A 17,919-nucleotide genomic window follows, 5' to 3' on the forward strand; every position below is an offset into this window, starting at 1 on the left:
TACACTGGCTCCTAGTATGTTTCCGAGCAACAATTCAAAGTGTTGGTGTTGACCTTTAAAGCCCTAAATGGCCTCGGTCCAGTATACCTGAAGTATCCACCTCCATCATTCTGCCCGGACACTGTGGTCCAGCGCCGAGGGCCTTCTGGCGGTTCCCTCGCTGCGAGAAGCCAAGTTACAGGGAACCTTGCAGAGGGCCTTCTCAGTAGTGGCACCCACCCTTTGGAATGCCCTCCCACCATAACTACCAAACATTTAGAAGACATCTGAAGGCAGCCCTTTTTAGGGAAGCTTTTAATGTTTAATAGGTTATTGTATTTTAGTGTTTTGTTGGAAGCCGCCCAGAGTAGCTGGGGAAACCCAGCCAGATGGGCGGGGTATAAATAATAAATTATTATTATAAAAAACATCTTAAAGCCTTAAACATTTACTTTTTCTGTCATGTGTTGTTAACAAAGCACATACATCTGTTTGTGCATTAAATTTGTTAAATAATTGATTATATTAAATCTATTACTTGTGTGTTTAGTTATACATATTTAACTAAATATATTGTGTATATTAAATAATATTAAATATATTGTGAACACTTTAATTTACAATATGGATGTTTAACTCGGTGTGTGGCCTCTGCAGGTTCTATGTCAAAGTATTCTTACAGCCCACTTGGTATGAAAAGTTGGACCGCCCTGCCCTAGAGAGTTGCTGCCAGCCAAAGTAGATTATCATGGGGTAGATGGACAAATAGTCTGGCCTGGTCTAAGGCAGCTTCTGGTGTTGCTTAGCAGGTTGGCCCCCATCAAATAAACTACCTTTACTCTGCAGTGCCAGTCACACGTATTGGAACTCATTGGGGCTTGCCCCTGTGTTGATGGGCAGGGCTTTGCACTATAGATTTGTCCTACCAATTAAGCAGATCAGAGGCCGTCACACTCATTTAGAAACGCATTTTTCTTGCTACCTAGTCCCCACAGCCTATAGCAGATTGCATAATGGTGCCTGGATTTATTGCCCTGTGTCTTTCTCCTCCTTTCTCTGGCCAACCATAGCCTGCAGGGCACCGACGTGGTTATCGCCATCTTCATCATTGTGGCCATGTCCTTTGTGCCGGCCAGCTTCGTGGTCTTCCTGGTGGCAGAGAAGTCCACCAAAGCCAAGCACCTCCAGTTTGTGAGCGGCTGTGACCCAGTGATCTACTGGCTGGCCAATTACGTCTGGGACATGGTATCTTCATAAACCTTTTATTATTGTTGTTGTTGTTATTTTAAATCTGATCCAGAAAAGCAGTTTGTGTTCTCACTTGGTTGGTTGGTTGGTTGGTTGGTTGGTTGTACCATTTATACTCTGCTGTTCAGCCATAAAGACTCCTTAAGTGCCTTATATAGTCAGTTGAAACAAGAAAGTCCCTGCCCCGGCAGGCTTACAATCTTAAAAACGGGGGAAAGCACAACACACGGGGGGAAAGGGGCAGTGAGAGAAGGTGGGGGGATTAAGCTCAGACACTAATTCAGGGTTTACCTCGCCTGGGCCAGTTCACTCCAGCAGAGATCCCTCCATGGGCCGGATTGCGCATGCGATTTCTAGCGTCTGCGCAGGTGTGGTTTTTGACACCATGGAAGCGAGTCCCCGTGCCGTGCTGCATCGGTTTAGCGGAGTGCACTGAGACTCACTGAGCGAGTGGCTTGGTTCAGGGGCAGCTCATGGGCTGGTTAAACGATCCCTATGGGCCGCTTGTAGCCCATGGGCCTTAGGTTTCCGGCCCCTGCACTAATTCTTCAACAGTTGTTCTTATAATGACCAGCTGGCACAGTTCAGCGGCAAGAGGTGTCTGGTGGAGCTGGGCTTTTGGCAAAGCTGCTTCCTATTCCTCCTGCTGAGGAAGCCTGATGGAGTGGCTGCCCCCAAGTGACAAGTCAGGGGAGAGGAGCTGGCCTCTCACAGCAGAGCCAATTCTTGTGTAGCCAGGTTGGGGAAAGCCTTCTCCTGGTATGTCTTGAAGTCGCTGTGAATCAGACTAATATTGTTATTTAATTAGTATGCTGCCCTTTGTCAGAAAGCCAGAGGCCAGTTTATAAAATGCAACACAAACGTTGCCACAATAATATCTGTGCAGCTTAAAACCCAGGGCAATTATATAAACACAATTTATAGCAGTAAGAAATGTCTTGTGAAATACAGTTTCTCTTCAAAAGCAGCAGCAGCATAAAAATTAAGGGATCAGAAAATCAGCAGCAGGGTATCTAAAATACAAAAACAGTTGCACAAATACATAATCTCCTTTCTATGCAAAAGCGGCTCTTGGTTCTGGCTGCCCACAGAAAATGAGAGACCCTCCCAGCCTCTCACCCTGGGAAATATTCACTTCCTTGACTCTCACTCAGGGTCCTTCTGCTTTCTGTCTGCTGTTTTCATGTCAGAAAACGCAGGATTGAATAGCAGGGGTTGTGGTGGTGATGCAAAGCCTTCAGCTTCTAGAGACTCTCTGTTCTCATGCTTTCCTTACCTTTTCTTCCCTCCTGCAGTTGAATTACCTGGTCCCAGCAACCTGCTGCATTATCATCCTCTTTGTGTTTGACCTGCCAGCATACACCTCGCCCACCAACTTTCCAGCTGTGCTCTCTCTCTTCCTGCTTTATGGGTACGTTGGCACAAACATCAAAACTGGGGCCTTGCGTTGTCCTTGTGGGCATCCAGAATGATCTTCAGAGAGAGGGAAGATGAGAGGCTATGCCTGCTCCATCTGTTGTGGTGGCACTACCATGTTCAGGGGCAGTCTACCTTAGAGAAGCAGATATTGGGAACATGCTAGGGAGGGCAATTGCCTTCCTGCCTTGCTCACAGGCTTCCCGTTGGGGCATCTGGTTGGCCACAGTGGGAAGCAGGATGGAGTTGCTTTGGTTCAATTGAACGGTGCAAACACTTAAGCTTTTTGGCCAGACTCTGCCTCTGTATATACGATTTCCAGTTGTACAAAAATATCATTACGACCAGGTTTCTCTGGCTGCATAAACGAAATGTTTATCAGATTATCTGAGGGTCTGCAATGAATAAAATCATCAACAGTGATTTAGATTGAATCTCCTTTTTCGATCCATTAAATGATGGTAATAAAAACAGGACAGACACATATGTAGTGAACAGCTACAGTGGTACCTCGCAAGACGAATGCCTCACAAGACGAAAAACGCGCAAGACGAAAGGGTTTTTCGTTTTTTGCGTTGTTTCGCAAGACGATTTTCCCTATGGGCTTACTTCGCAAGACGAAAACGTCTTGCGAGTTTGCTTCCTTTTTCTTAAATCCGTTCATACCCAGCGAATCCGTGCTCCACAAGACGAAAAAATCGCAAGACGACACAACTCGCGGAACGAATTAATTTCGTCTTGCGAGGCACCACTGTACTTTTCTATTTGGGAGAGTTCTTTATGGACCCAGAAAGGTTGTATATAGCAGTGCTCCTGCCAGAGGTAAAAAATTGCCTCCTCAACGGCACCACCTCTCAATTTGCCTCTTAATAATCTCTCTCTCTTTCCACTCTGCCCCACCACCCTCCAGCTGGTCTATCACCCCCATCATGTACCCAGCATCCTTCTGGTTTGAGGTGCCCAGCTCAGCTTACGTCTTCCTGATCGTCATCAACCTGTTCATTGGCATCACTGCCACCGTGGCCACGTTCCTGCTGCAGCTTTTTGAGCACGACAAGGTGAGCGGGACTTGGGCGAGAGGTGGTGGAAAAGTTACAGCCTTGGCTCTCCCATGAGGCTGCCTTGGGGAGCCATTTTGAACAGGGAAACTCTGATCTACTCTCATACTTGCTCTTCATTTGTAAGAAATTGACCTTTTAATGCAGCAGCACCCAGACTTCGGAATTCCCTGCCTGTTGACATCAGGCAAGCACGTTCATTGTGCCCTTTGGTGCCTGCTAAAAACATTTTTGTTTAAGGAAGCCAACATAGGCGCCGACTCCATGGGGCCTGAGGGGGCCCGAGCACCCTCAAAAATTCGTTTGGGGGGGCTCTGCCCCCCCAATAATTTAAGAAAATTATTAGTTATATTATGCTTTGTAAAATCACAAAATTATGTTGGTATTTTTTATTTTCCTTGTTTGACGATAGTTACCTTTTAAAATACATTGAGTAATGAGTTAAAACAAAGCCACTCCTGATCTAGAGAGGGGGTGGGGTTGCGGGCTCTCGACCCATCAACAATCTCGCCGCGAGAAGCGGGGATTCCCCCTAGCTCATTAATATTCACCGCCCACGGTGGCAGCCAATTGGCTGCCGCAAAGGGCGGGCCCTCACAGGTTCACTTAAGGTCGGGGCAGCCCGGGGCTCGCCCCTTTCGTTCCCCCAGCAGCAGCGGTTTGGAGGTCTTGGGCCCCCCCAATATTTTTTATAAGTCGGTATGGGCCCCCGCCCCCCCAATATTTTTTATAAGTCGGCGCCCCTGGAAGCCAACCCAGATGTGTAGAACATTGATTGATGTGTGATTTAGTCTGGTTTCACTTTATCGCTGATTTAACTTTTTTTAAAGTTTTAAATAGTTGTTCTTCACTATTTTTACTGATAATTTTGTTGTGAATTTTATGAAATGAATAAATAGATATACAAAGCATGATGGGTGGCCTTAAAAGTTATTGTTTACGGATTAGATACGCATTTGTTCTGACCCGTCTCCGGCGACCTTCTTATGTCTTCTTTCTGTAGGACCTGAAAGTAGTGAACAGCTACTTAAAAAGCTGCTTCCTGATTTTCCCAAACTACAACCTGGGCCATGGGCTGATGGAGATGGCCTACAACGAATACATCAATGAATACTATGCTAAGATTGGTAAATTTCCCAGCCTGCTTAAGCACCCTTTGCTTAGTTTTTTTTTATATGGATTAGTCCAGCCTTTGCTAACCTGGTGCCCTACAGATGTTTTAGACAATAACTTCCAACAGCCAGCACCCAGTGCAGGCATTGTGGGGTGATGGGAGTTGTAGCCCAAAATGCCTGGAGGTCAACAGTTTGCAAAAGATGGCTTGGCACGTTTTACAGCCATGACTTAGTCCTGGGACATGTGGACCTCTAGTGGAGGGGGAAAGAGTTTATGAAGAGGTGCAGAGCGTCTTGTCTATCTGCCACCAATCAAGTAACTACAACCAACATCGAAAGAGGGGCTTCACATGAGCACATCCTTGCCACTGATTGCTTTTTAAGGAATAAAGCAGGGGGCTTTTGCTAATCAAAGCCCTAAACAGGCCAGAACAGTTGTTTGGCTTGAGAGCGGCTGAACAGAAAGAGGAACTGCTATACCTGATGTTACTCAGAAGAACATAGGAAATGCCTATTAGATCAGGCTGTCTAGTACAACCAGATGCTTGTGGAAATGGGCAAGTAGGACCCAAGCGCAAGACCCTCTCCCCTCCTGTGGCAACTGGTACAGTGGTGCCCCACAAGACAAACGCCTCGCAAGACGGAAAACCCGCTAGACGAAAGGGTTTTCCGTTTTGGAGGCGCTTCGCAAAACGAATTTCCCTATGGGCTTGCTTTACAAGACGAAAATGTCTTGCGAGTTCCTGCGGGTTTTTCCCCTCCCCCCCTTTTCCTAAGCCGCTTAACAGCTGATCGCTAAAAGCCGCTAAACCGCTAATAGCGCTAATCCGCTAAGCTGTCAATGGGCTTGCTTCACAAGACGAAAAAACCGCTATACAAAGAGCCTCACGGAACGGATTAATTTCGTCTTGCGAGGCACCACTGTATTTAGAAGCATTCATCATGGCTACTGGCCATTGAAAGCTTTTTCTACATTTCACCCCCAATGCTCTTTTAAAGCCATCCAGGTTGGTTGGTGGCCACCATTGTCTCCTCCGAGAGCAAGTTCCAAAGTTTTAGCTATGTGCTGTGTGAAGAAGTCTTTCCTTTTATCCATCCTGAATAAGAAGTGCACCCATTGAATTGGGTGGGGGTGTCTAACTTGGGACCATTGTTTTCAGTAGGCCCTGAGTAAAATTCAGAGGGGGATAAACCAGGGAGTGTTACTTCTCAGATGACTGTGTCCAGCAAGAGGGAATTCTTTGGTGCCTCTTCAGCCATTAGCTCTGCTTTTGTGTGTCCCCTCACCTTAGGGCAATTTGACAAAATGAAGTCACCATTCGAGTGGGACATCGTGACCAGGGGCTTGGTTGCCATGACAATTGAAGGCTTTGTGGGCTTCTTCATCACCATCATGTGCCAGTATAATTTCTTCCGGAAACCACAGTAAGCATGGGGGGGGGATGGGCCACTGGTGGCATCATCAATATGCCAAAGGTTCTTATTGTTGGTATTATGGGACATCACCTATAACCTGTTTGGGTTTGTGCTAAGCAGGCAAACCACCTGTTGGGTTTCTTTACAGCAAAACCCCTGTCTTTGGGTCCAGCACGTTTCCAGACACCCAGTTAAGCAGAGTAAACACACAGCAGCAAAACATGTAGGAGCTTCCAAGCCAGGCATGGAGCAATAATTCCATTACAGACAGCAATACTTTTACTGTCAGTTTTTAAGCATAATGGTTACAAACTATGCAAACTTCTACCGGAGCCCCTATAGAGGTCCTCTTTGAAGTTGCAGGCCTTACCCTAGAGAGCTTCAAGGCCCTCCCCTGCCTCTCTTATATCCTTCCCGTTCAAGAGACAGGATGAGACTAAATATCTCAGTCCAGTCTAGGAGCTGCACGTGTGTAAGAACAGTTTTCACAACGTTGACTTTAACACCTGCAGTAAACAGTTCAGCATTCTGGCAGCTTCTGGAATTTTCATGAATTTGCTGTAACCTCTTGTTTCTGGGAATGATTGAATGACACTCACCCCAACACATGTGACATAATAGTTAGAACAGGGTCCTGCCAGCTAGAGATGATGGGATATGTAGTCCAACAACAGCTGGGGACCCAAATTTGAGAAACAATGTGTTAGAGTGTCGTACTAGAATCTGTGCAACAGAGGTTCTAGTTCCCACTCAGCCACAAAGCTCAGTGGGTGAGTTTGGGCCAGCCACTGCCTCTCAGCCGAAGCTACCTCACAGGGTTGTTTTGATGATAAAATTGGAATAGGGAGAACCATGTTCACTGCCTTGAGCTGTTTGGAGAAAAAGATGTGATATAAATAGAATCAATTAATTAGTTTTGCATTTTAATGTGACCCTATCAAATTTCTATTCCCTAAGCCAATACATGAAGCTGTCCTTTGAAATTTGCACTTCTGAAAACAGTGTGGCGTAGTTCTCTAACCTGAAAGGCCTACACAAATTGCAGGTGAAAATGTCTATATTAGGATATTAGGATAAGTGTATATGGTAATTGTCTAGATAAGGGTGCAAGAAGCTGAACCCTCTCCTAAGTCATACTCATCTGGACACACACATACCCGATTCACTGTTACTGGCAATAATAATAATAATAATAATAATAATAATAATAATAATAATAATAAATTTATAAACCCCCCCCCATCTAGCTGGGTTTCCTCAGCCACTCTGGGCAGCTTCAAACAGAATATTAAAATACAGTTAAAAGCTGCCTTCAGATGTCTTCTAAAAGTCTGTAGTTGTTCTTCTCTTTGACATCTGGTGGGAGGGCGTTCCACAGGGTGGGTGCCACTACCGAGAAGGCCCTCTGCCTGGTTCCCTGTAACCTCACTTCTCACAGTGAGGGAACTGCCAGAAGGCCCTCAGAGCTGGACCTCAGTGTCCTGGCAGAATGATGGGGGTGGAGATGCTCCTTCAGGTATACAGGACCGAGACTGTTTAGGGCTTTAAAGGTCAGCACCAAGACTTTGAATTGTGCTCGGAAACGTACTGGGAGCCAGTGTAGGCCTTTCAAGACTGGTGTTATGTGGTCTCGGCAACTGACGTACCCTCAGATTTGGTCAATGAGAAGAGCTGTATTAACAGTTCTACTCAGTTTCTGCACCCTGAGCCTCACTGCACACCCTGTTCCCTTTCCTCTGATCCAGACGCCTTCCTGTGTCAAGCAAACCTGTTGAGGATGATGTGGATGTAGCAAACGAGCGCCATCGAGTCTTGCGGGGAGATGCTGACAACGACATGCTGAAGATCGAGAACCTCACCAAGGTAGGGGATGCCTTTCTGCCAATCTTGTCGGGGCTGTGGCGAGGATTGGCTTCCAGGATCCGAGAGGGATTTAATTGCCAGGAATTGCCGTAACACGAAAGGAGCAAACAATGACTGCTGGGATATTCAGGACAAGTACAGGTGAAACTCGAAAAATTAGAATATCATGGAAAAGTTTATTGATTTCAGGAATTCAACTTGAATGGTAAAACTAATATATGAGATCTACTCATGACATGCAAAGTGAGATGTGCTTCTACTTCTCAGAGGTCCAATCTTGCTCGATTTGCAATCCTTGTTTTGCTGATTTCCTTGAATATTCTAATTTTCTGAGATGGTTAATTTGGGGTTTTCATCAGCTGTACGCCATGACCATTGCAATGATAGCAAATCAAGGCTTGACATATCTTGCTTGGCATGTCACGTGTCAATCTCATATATTAGTTTCACCTTTTAAGTTGGATTACGGTAATCAAGGACCTTTTCCACGATATTCTAATTTTTCGAGTTTCACCTGTAAAATCAAGCCCTTCTTCACACAGCACAGAGATAAACTGTGGAACTCGCTTCCACAGGAAGCAGTGATGGTCACCAACCTGAACGGCTTTAAAAGAGGATTAGGCAAATTCACAGAGGAGAAAGCTATCGGTGCCTGTTAGCCATGATGGCTATGCTCTGCCACTGTGATTGGAGGCAGTAGTGCTTCTGAAAACAACCGGAGGAGAGAGTTTTGAGTTGTTGTGAAACGACTCATGATCTTTGGATGAAGGGTGGTATTATAGGAGGAGGAGGAGGAGGAGGAAGAAAAAAATTTATTTATACCCCGCCCTCCCCGGCCAATAAACACCAATAACACCAATAAAATCACAGTAAAAACATAAGGGGGGGCAATTTAAAATTCAGGTTAAAATGCAATTTAAAATGCAGCCTCATTTTAAAAGTAGCCAATAGATCCAGAGCATGAGGGGAGGGCAACATAAGGGTCAGACTGAGTCCAAACCAAAGGCCAGGTGGAACAGCTCTGTCTTGCAGGCCCTGCAAAAAGATATCAAGTCCCGCAGGGCCCTGGTCTCTTGGGACAGAGCGTTCCATCAAGTTGGGGCCAGTACTGAAAAGGCCCTGGCCCTAGTTGAGACCAACCTAAACACCTTGCGACTTGGGACCTCCAAAGTGTTGTCATTTGTGGATCTTAAGGTCCTCTGCGGGGCATACCAGGAGAGGCGGTCCCGTAGGTATGAGGGTCCTAGGCCACATAGGGCTTTAAAGGTCTTTAAAGATATACAAATTGATGATGATGATGATTATAGTAATTTGTGTGACTCCACAAGTTCAAAATCGGGGAAGGAGAGCTGCTGCTGGATCAGGAGAATGGCCCATCTAGTCCAGCATCCTGACCTTGCAGTAGCCAGCCAGGTGCATGTGGGAAACCCGCAAACAGGATTTGAGGTCAAGAGCACTCTCGCCTCCTATGGTTGCCAGCTAGGAAAAACAGGCCATTTTGCTAGTTTGCTACAAGCCCTACTAATAGTACACCAGGTGACTGATGACTTCACTCCTTTACTGGTGACTTCACTGCTTCACCACGTTCCAGGTATACAAGTCCCGCAAGATTGGACGCATCCTGGCCGTGGACCGACTGTGTGTGGGCGTCCGCCCAGGAGAGTGTTTTGGCTTGCTGGGTGTCAATGGGGCTGGGAAGACTACCACCTTCAAAATGCTCACAGGGGACGAGAGCACAACTGGTGGCGAGGCCTTCATCAATGGACACAGGTACGTCCATGGGGCAGGTGGTTGGGGGGTAGGTGGCACTTGCTTCTGGCACAAGGTTGCTGTGCCACCTGTTCTGTTGTAAGAGCCAGGCAAAAAGTCGCAGTTGGTTCTGCGCAAGCCTGACCCATTCATGTACACTTGTGTGAACATTCCCGAGAGGTTAACAAGCACCGCTCTTGGTGAAAGAAAAGAAAAACTTGCTCAGAGCAGCCTCTCAGTTGCATCTCACCCAGATAGATTAAGTAAGATATGCCCAGCTTGTACTAATAAATACTGAGCTTCAGTTCTGTTAAGGCAGACTTCCTGCATCTGTTCTGGAGGATATCATATGCAGGTGTTTTGGAATGATAGCCTGCATGAAATTAAATAAATGACGGGATATGACGTTCCCTTTGACACCTTGGGATACTTAAAGGGGTTGGGAGACTCGTATTGATAAACCCTTTACAGTGGACACTCGAGTTACGAACGTGCGGGAGGCACGTTTGCAACCCACAACGCCATGTCTGTCCATGCACGGGTTGCGATTCGGTGCTTATGTGCAAAGCGCGATTTAGCACTACTGTACATGCGCGAGCGCCAAAACCCAGAAGTAACCTGTTCCAGTACTTCCGGGTTTCGGTGCGTCCGTAACCCGAAAACACACAACCTGAAGCGCCTGTAACCCGAGGTATGACTGTACTTGCAATTGCAAGCATTTTTATTGCTGGGCCCTCACAAATTCCAGCACTCTTGGAGTGATTAAAAACAAGAAAAATCTGGGAGACTGTTTTGTCAGTTGAAACAAACTTGACTTCCCATGAAGTTACAACTAGTTGCCAATTCTAAACATGATCTGGCATATTTTAGTGATTGTTTTTAACTAGTTTGTTTTTATTACTTTGTGTTTTATTACATTGTTTTAAAAGTGGGTAAAGTGCCAGACTAGGGCCTGGAAGATCAGGGTTCAAATTCACAGCTATAAAGCTCACTGGGTGACCTTGGGCTGGTCACACTGCCTCTCGGGCTACCCCACAGGGGGTGTTGTGAGGATAAAATTTGTGCCACCTTAGAGGGAAGAAGGTGGGATATAATCGCCATTAACAGCAACAACTTGGGGGACAGGTGGGAAATATATACATTAAATGATAGCAATAATTGGGTGTCAAGGACTGGTTGAGCGCAGTGGAATGGTGGGAGGAACCAGCTGAAAAACTCTCGGGGGGGAAAGGCTCGGAGCCTGGGGATTGGTGGTGGAAGGATGATGAGTGGTCAGAGGGAAAAGACTGAAAGGAGGAGATGTCAGAAACTGAAGAGGTAACAGGGCCTAGTGAGCAGAGAGAGTCTGTGGCAGAGAAAAGCCCAGAATCAGAAGCTGATGCAGGAGAGCAGGGGGGGCAAGAGGCAGAGATTAGGTGCAAGTGTCTCCCCATCGTCCTGCAACAAGGCCCTCTCCCCACTGGGTCTCCCAGAACCAGAAGAGGTATGAAGTGGGAGGGGCAAAGACAGGCATGCAGGTGGGGTGTCAGATAACCTGGGGACTTCAGTCTCTGCAACTGCTTCATAAGGGCAAGACGTACTGAAGAGTTCCTACGCACATTAGGCCTGACACTCCTGTGTCTTTCTTATAAAGAGTTGACTCCACTTGCTTGGTACGATTTACTGCTGGCTCGCTCCTGACATCGGGGCTCCTCAGAGGAACTGACTGCTTTGCTTTGCCCCATTGTTCCTCTCTGTCTCTGTAGCATCTTGAAGGACATTCTGCAGGTGCAGCAGAGCTTGGGCTACTGTCCACAGTTTGATGCACTCTTTGATGAGTTGACGGCGCAAGAACACCTGGAGCTGTACACCCGACTGCGCGGCATTCCATGGAAGGATGAGGAGCGGGTGAGCAAGCGTGTTGTGGAGGGGCTGCTTCCTCTGGGGGCAGTAGTGGAGAGGAAGAAGGTTGGGATGACTCTGGCCTCTTCTTTCCCATGGACCTCTACCGGGCGGCTGGTTTGCTGGTCAGCCTGGACTCCTAATGATTGGGGCAGTGGCTAAGCTGTGCATTGCAGCTTTGAGCAGCAGTAGATTCAGGGCAAACAAGGAGCTGCTGCCGCTTCGCACAATGCATAATTAACTTGTGGAACTCATAGCCACAAGATGTGGTGGCAGCCACTGTTGCAGATGGCTTTAGAAGAGTGTTGGAGGGATTTACAGAAGGGGTGAGAGGTTTGCTAACGGCTGTCGTCATGGCCCTGACCATCAGTTGTTGGTGGCGAAGTGTGGGGTGGTGGGAACTAGCCTTCACGCCTTGCCTAGGAAGCTTATGGCTGGCCAAAAAGGATGCTGGGCCACGTGGGTGCTTCCACCAAATCCTGCAGGATGATTCTGATATTCTTAGGGTAGCTAAGAATGAAGCCTCCATGCCCAGAGACAGTGCATCTCTTTTAGCATCAGTTGTTGTTGAGGAGGAGCAGCCTGGGAGGGCCATTGCCTCATTGCCCTGCTGAAGGAGCTGCCTGGAGGCACCTGGCTGCTGGTTTAGGTGAACCTTTGGTCTGATCCAGCAGGGCTCTTCTCATGGGGGTACCAGCTGTGAACGAGCAATTTCCTCTTTGCCTTCTCAGGTTGTGAAGTGGGCACTAAAGAAGCTGGAGTTGGCCAAATATGCTAACAAACCTGCCAGCACCTACAGTGGCGGCAACAAGAGGAAGCTATCTACAGCCATTGCCCTGATTGGCTACCCAGCCTTCATTTTCCTGGTGAGGAGAGGAGGTGGGGTTAGGGCGCGTGGCACACAAGAGCAACCACAGCTTCAGTACTGTGTAATGCTTTTTTCTGTCCCTAGGTGCCGCTATTGTGCTAGTGCTGTGTCTTTGTGTGTGTGTGTGTGTGTGTGTGTGTGTGTGTGTGTGTGTGTGTATGTATATATATATATATATCTCAAAGCCTATAGTCCTCTAGCAGCACCTAGCAACAGAACCCTGGCAAAGAACCCAAACCAAGTCTCCAACCAAAAAAGATGACCGTGTAAATTGCAGGAAATGTGTGTTAAGTTAAATTGGGTTTCCCTTGATGATTTATATCCAGAATCCATGGCAACTGACAATAGGCTTGCATGGAGCCAACACGAATGACGGTAAGGCTTAAGGATGCCCCTGTGGGCAGCTAATTCTGCCATTTGCCCCCTTTTCCTGGCAGGATGAACCAACCACTGGCATGGATCCAAAGGCCAGGCGTTTCCTGTGGAACCTTATCCTGGACATCATCAAGACGGGCCGCTCAGTGGTTTTGACATCACACAGGTTGGCGGGGCCTTGGGGTGCCCTTTTCTGCTTCATGAGGTGGGGCCTGAACTGAGGCAATGGATGGTTCGTTGGTGTAAGGGCTTGTGATTGCCTGCTCACTCTGTATTGGGAGAAGATCATGTGGGCGACTCAGACCCAGCGTGATCTACCCATCCAGGCTGGATTTGTGCTGAGGCCCTCTCCTTTGTCTCCCTCAGCATGGAAGAGTGTGAGGCCCTCTGCACGCGCTTGGCAATCATGGTGAACGGGCGCCTGAAGTGCCTGGGCAGCATCCAGCACCTAAAGAACAGGTGAGCGGGAAAAGGTCAAGGGGCGCCAGAGGGTGCATCACAGAGACGCTCTTCCAACCCCTGCTCATCCACGTGAGAACTGGGCTGGTTGCTGTGAGGCTGGCTGTGGATGCAGATCCCACAGGACAGGACTGGCTCTGTAGTTGAAGGGGTCCTGGCTAAAGCGACTCCCCCTTCCTCTGCCATCAGGCTTACCTGCCTGTGGAGGCCGTGTCTTCAGCTGCATGGGGCAGCTGGGACCAGTCACTCTCATGACTACCCACACTGCCCCAGAGGTAGAGAAGAAGGGCACTGGAAAATTGAAGGAGGGCTGCCACCTGGTCCTGTTCATAGGAGGCCATGGCAGCTTCCCAAGGGTGCTGGATCTGGCCTAGCCAGGAGGCCCTGCTTCCATGGGTACCTGATCTGAAAAGGGTCTGGATCAGGCCCTGCCTTGCCCCAGGGCCTGACAGGAAGCGGTGCCGTAAGTTTCAGCTGCACTAAACATCACTTTGAAAATTGCTTGTGAAGGTGTGTCATGGTTGCAAGCCAAGGTGTGAGAAACCAGGGCTAACTTTTGCTGGCGAGGGGCATGTGCAGAGAGAGAAATGAGAGTGGCATGATTGGTTTCCTGATCCCTCTGTTCCTCTAGGTTTGGAGACGGCTACATGATCACAGTGCGGACCAAATCCAGCCTGAATGTCAAGGAGGTAGTGCGGTTCTTCAACAGGAACTTCCCAGAGGCTGTCCTCAAGGTTAGGCTCCTTCCAGCGTGAGAATGCCCAGAGGCCTTGCTTCCTGCAAGCTTGGCCCCTGGCTGCCTCTGTGGGGGAGGGAGCAGATGACAGAGCTTTCTTTAAAGGGGGATTTCATATCTCTGTTCCTGTATAGGGGAAATTAGGAGGTCCACTTATTGGAGGTCAATAATAACAAGATAATGAATTCAATAACATTTGTTGATTGAACGTGCAAAGAAGCAACCTCACCTGTGGAAGTTGCTACCTTGCAACCAATAACTGCTACTGAATTCAGTAAGGGAAGTTCCTAGTTTCCCCTACACCTTTCCCAACCTTTTTTTGGCAATGCATCTCTAAAATCCTGATTCCCTCCCCGCCCCTCGTGACATATGATTGTTACTTCTCAAAAAGTGAACTCATATTCACTTGGAGGAAGCCTAAAAGGCCATTAACTGTTAATAACTCATTCTCGAATTGCCCCCCTTAAAAATCAAATTGCCCCCTATGGGGGGGGTGCCCCAGATTGGGAACCACGACCCTACACCTAAACTGCCAATAAGAGAACATAAAAAGAGCCTGAAGAAGTTTGTGTGGCATTGAAAACAGAACTATAACGAAATGACGTTCAGAGGGAGATTCAGCAGAGCTCCTACCTGACTGCCCTGCACACAATCTTGGTGCCAGATGAAAAATGTGAGGAGTTTGGCATCATGCAAACTCTTCTGAGCTACTCACTCATGCGGACATAGCACTGGGTATTAAAGTCCACCAGGAGACAGATTTAGAAGGGGGTGGGGTGCAAAAAAGGGAGAGGCCGTTCTGGTGCTGTGCTGATGTTTTGTCTCTGTTTTCCAAGGAGAGGCACCACACAAAGGTGCAGTACCAGCTGAAGTCAGAGCAGATCTCGCTGGCTCAGGTCTTCAGCAAGATGGAGCAAGTGGTGGACATCTTGGGCATTGAGGATTATTCCGTCAGTCAGACCACACTGGACAACGTGAGTGCAGAAGCCTTTCAGGACCATTCCCTGACCTCTTGAAGGTGGAGCCATCAAGAGCACCCGGCTGTGGGGAACCAAGGGGCTGATATTAAGTTGTTATGCCATGGAGGTTCTGTTTAGCTCTCATTCTTAATAGCCATCAATAAGGCCTCCTTCATTGACTTCTTCTATGAAGCCACCTAAGCCAGTTGGCTATTTCCACACCTCTCAGTGGAAGAGCATGCTTTGCATGCAGAAGGTCCAGTTTCAGTCCATGGTTTCTGAGCTGGCAGGGGATGGGGAAGACCAGTGACCCAGACAGTCACGGCCAGGTGGACAGACAGCTGTCCCAATAGAAAGCAACTCCTTGTGATACATCGTACTTCTTGACAGCAAATTTCATATATCCATTATGCACTGCGTGACAATCTCAACCCAGGGGTGTTGTGGGACATAATATGGAAAAACTGGTTTCTTAAAAAGTAACAGCAGCACCTTTGAGGCAAATAGCAGTTAGAGGCAGGAGTGAGGAGAGGTGGTTTTCAGAAGGTGCCTAATATGGGGTCCCAAGCCATACTGGGACCATTTTCCAGATCAGGGTCCCCAAAGGCTGTTTTCTTTAAATGAAAGTGGCCAATTTAAACATGTATTTGAGGGAGGGGGGCATGTTCATTGAGACATGTAGTCAGTCTGCTGTTGTGTCTCTCCTGAATATCCTTGCCAATCCATTTCATGCAGAGCGGGGGCTTGGGTTCTCTTGTTAGGAGAGAGGGAGAAAAACTTCACTCTGTCCCATTCGTCATGTTGCAGACTTCTGCAATTGTACTCTCCCTTTTCCCCCTAGGCTAAACAGGCCCAGACTCATTATCTTTTCATCTTAGGGCAGGTGATCCAGCTGCACACCAGAGATGTATGTATAAGGACATTGCAATGCAGGCATTTGTATTTTTAGTCCCTTTGCTAATAATACGCTAGCATGGAATTTGCCTTTCTCAAAGAAGTAAGTGCACTGAGTTGCCCATCTCAATGAGTTCTCTGCCATGACCAGTTTGCACTTCTTACATCCCTGGAATTTCTGGTTAAAGGGTTTTTGGGGAACAGGAGTGGAGGTGACCTCTATCCAAAATTCTGGAGATAACTTGGTGGGGGTCAGGCAATTGACTCCTTGGCCTCTTTGTTGTAAAAGACGAAACAAAACAAAACCATCAAAGCAGTTTGCAAAGAAAAAGAGCAAAACAAAACAAAAAAATCAGTAAAAACAGTTATCTAAAACATTCAAATAATAATTAATATCACTGATAATGTAAACATTCTACGTGTCTGGGGAGGAAACAAAAATGTTTTTAGCTGGTGCTGAAAGGAGTACCGTGAAGGTACCTGCCTGAAGTCAATAAGCGCAGAGTTCCTAAGTGTGAGTGCTGCCTCACTAAAAGCCCCATTTCTTCCAAGTGTGGAACAAGAATTATGTGTCACTTGTAACTAGCACAGATTGAAGTGATTGAATGGGCATATACAGGGTAAAGCAGTCTCATATATGGGGAGGGGATTTAAAAATTATCCAGTAGCATCTTAGAGACCAACTAAGTTTGTTCTGGGTATAAGCTTTCGTGTGCATGCACACTTCTTCATATATCCAGAACAAACTTAGTTGGTCTCTAAGGTGCTACTGGACAATTCGTTTATTTTTTCTGACTGCGTCAGACCAACACGGCCACCTACCTGAATCATATATATGGAGTAAGACTATCACTTTGCTCTTCTCCTCCTCCCCATCCCTAGGTGTTTGTGAACTTCGCTAAGAAGCAGAGTGACAACCTAGAGCAGCAGGAGACCAGCCCGGCCTGTTCAATGGAATCGCCTCTCCAGCGCTTGCTGAACCTTCTGCGGCCCCGTGCAGCCCCAACTGAGCTGCGGGCCCTAGTGGTGGAGGAGCCCGAGGACTTGGAAACAGATGACGAGGGCCTGATCAGCTTTGAAGAGGAGCGGGTGAGAGGACTGCTCTCATGGCAGCCATGAGACTATTTTCTTTTTCATTTATTCTTATTTGAAGTTTACACTTGCAAGAAGAAAGGAATTGCACTTCGAGTTACGTATTAGAAAGAGGAAAACGATAAATTAAGCATTCCCCCCCCCCTGTATAGGTACTGATGAGAGAGTCCCTAATTTGTTGGTGTCTACAGACTGAGAGGGACACGGGTGCTGCTGTGGGTTAAACCACAGAGCCTAGGACTTGCCAATCAGAAGATTGGTGGTTCGAATCCCCGCAACAGGGTGAGCTCCCATTGCTCAGTCCCTGCTCCTGCCAACCTAGCAGTTTGAAAGCACGTCAAAGTGCAAGTAGATCAATAGGTACCACTCCGGCGAAAAGGTAAACGGCGTTTCCGTGCGCTGCTCTGGTTCGCCAGAAGTCATGCTGGCCACATGACCTGGAAGCTGTACGCCGGCTCCCTCGGCCAGCAAAGCGAGATGAGCTCCACAACCCCAGAGTCGGCCATGACTGGACCTAATGGTCAGGGGTCCCTTTACCTTTTTTACAGACTGAGTGAGAGGTGTGAGCGCTTGCTTTGGCTGGGTAATCTCATTTATATTAGATCTAATTTGAGATAAAGTAAGTTTCATCTCCTCATCAACACAAATAAGCCTTTCTCTTTTCTCATATTTCATATTGACAGCATGCTATGTTATACTCTACTCAATGCTTTTTTCTGGTGCTACTCAATGGTACGCAGCGCCAGCTCCCCCACCCCAGGGGAGGAGAGAGGAGGGAAGAAGAGAGATGAAGAAGGGGAGGAGGCAGCAG

General features: G+C 47.5%; 1 protein-coding gene across 4 annotated transcripts in view; it reads left to right on the forward strand.

The window, feature by feature from the left end:
• Positions 1 to 17,919, forward strand: part of ABCA2 (ATP binding cassette subfamily A member 2) — a 105,546-nt gene that overhangs the window by 84,147 nt on the left and 3,480 nt on the right. For all 4 annotated transcript variants that reach the window (XR_014560085.1, XM_083721543.1, XM_083721545.1 and 1 more), the window contains 14 exons: positions 1,050 to 1,224; positions 2,523 to 2,638; positions 3,554 to 3,701; positions 4,705 to 4,828; positions 6,109 to 6,241; positions 7,978 to 8,095; positions 9,687 to 9,865; positions 11,590 to 11,731; positions 12,457 to 12,591; positions 13,031 to 13,134; positions 13,335 to 13,427; positions 14,059 to 14,161; positions 15,000 to 15,137; positions 16,899 to 17,105. Coding sequence is in view for 3 of the 4 variants with exons in the window: in XM_083721543.1 (XP_083577669.1) it covers positions 1,050 to 1,224; positions 2,523 to 2,638; positions 3,554 to 3,701; positions 4,705 to 4,828; positions 6,109 to 6,241; positions 7,978 to 8,095; positions 9,687 to 9,865; positions 11,590 to 11,731; positions 12,457 to 12,591; positions 13,031 to 13,134; positions 13,335 to 13,427; positions 14,059 to 14,161; positions 15,000 to 15,137; positions 16,899 to 17,105 (1,915 nt within the window). In the remaining variant the exon portion in view is untranslated. The remainder of the gene's footprint in view (positions 1 to 1,049; positions 1,225 to 2,522; positions 2,639 to 3,553; positions 3,702 to 4,704; positions 4,829 to 6,108; positions 6,242 to 7,977; positions 8,096 to 9,686; positions 9,866 to 11,589; positions 11,732 to 12,456; positions 12,592 to 13,030; positions 13,135 to 13,334; positions 13,428 to 14,058; positions 14,162 to 14,999; positions 15,138 to 16,898; positions 17,106 to 17,919) is intronic.

Source organism: Podarcis gaigeae (genome assembly GCF_964106915.1).
Source record: "Podarcis gaigeae genome assembly, chromosome: Z".
Lineage (NCBI taxonomy): Eukaryota > Metazoa > Chordata > Lepidosauria > Squamata > Lacertidae > Podarcis > Podarcis gaigeae.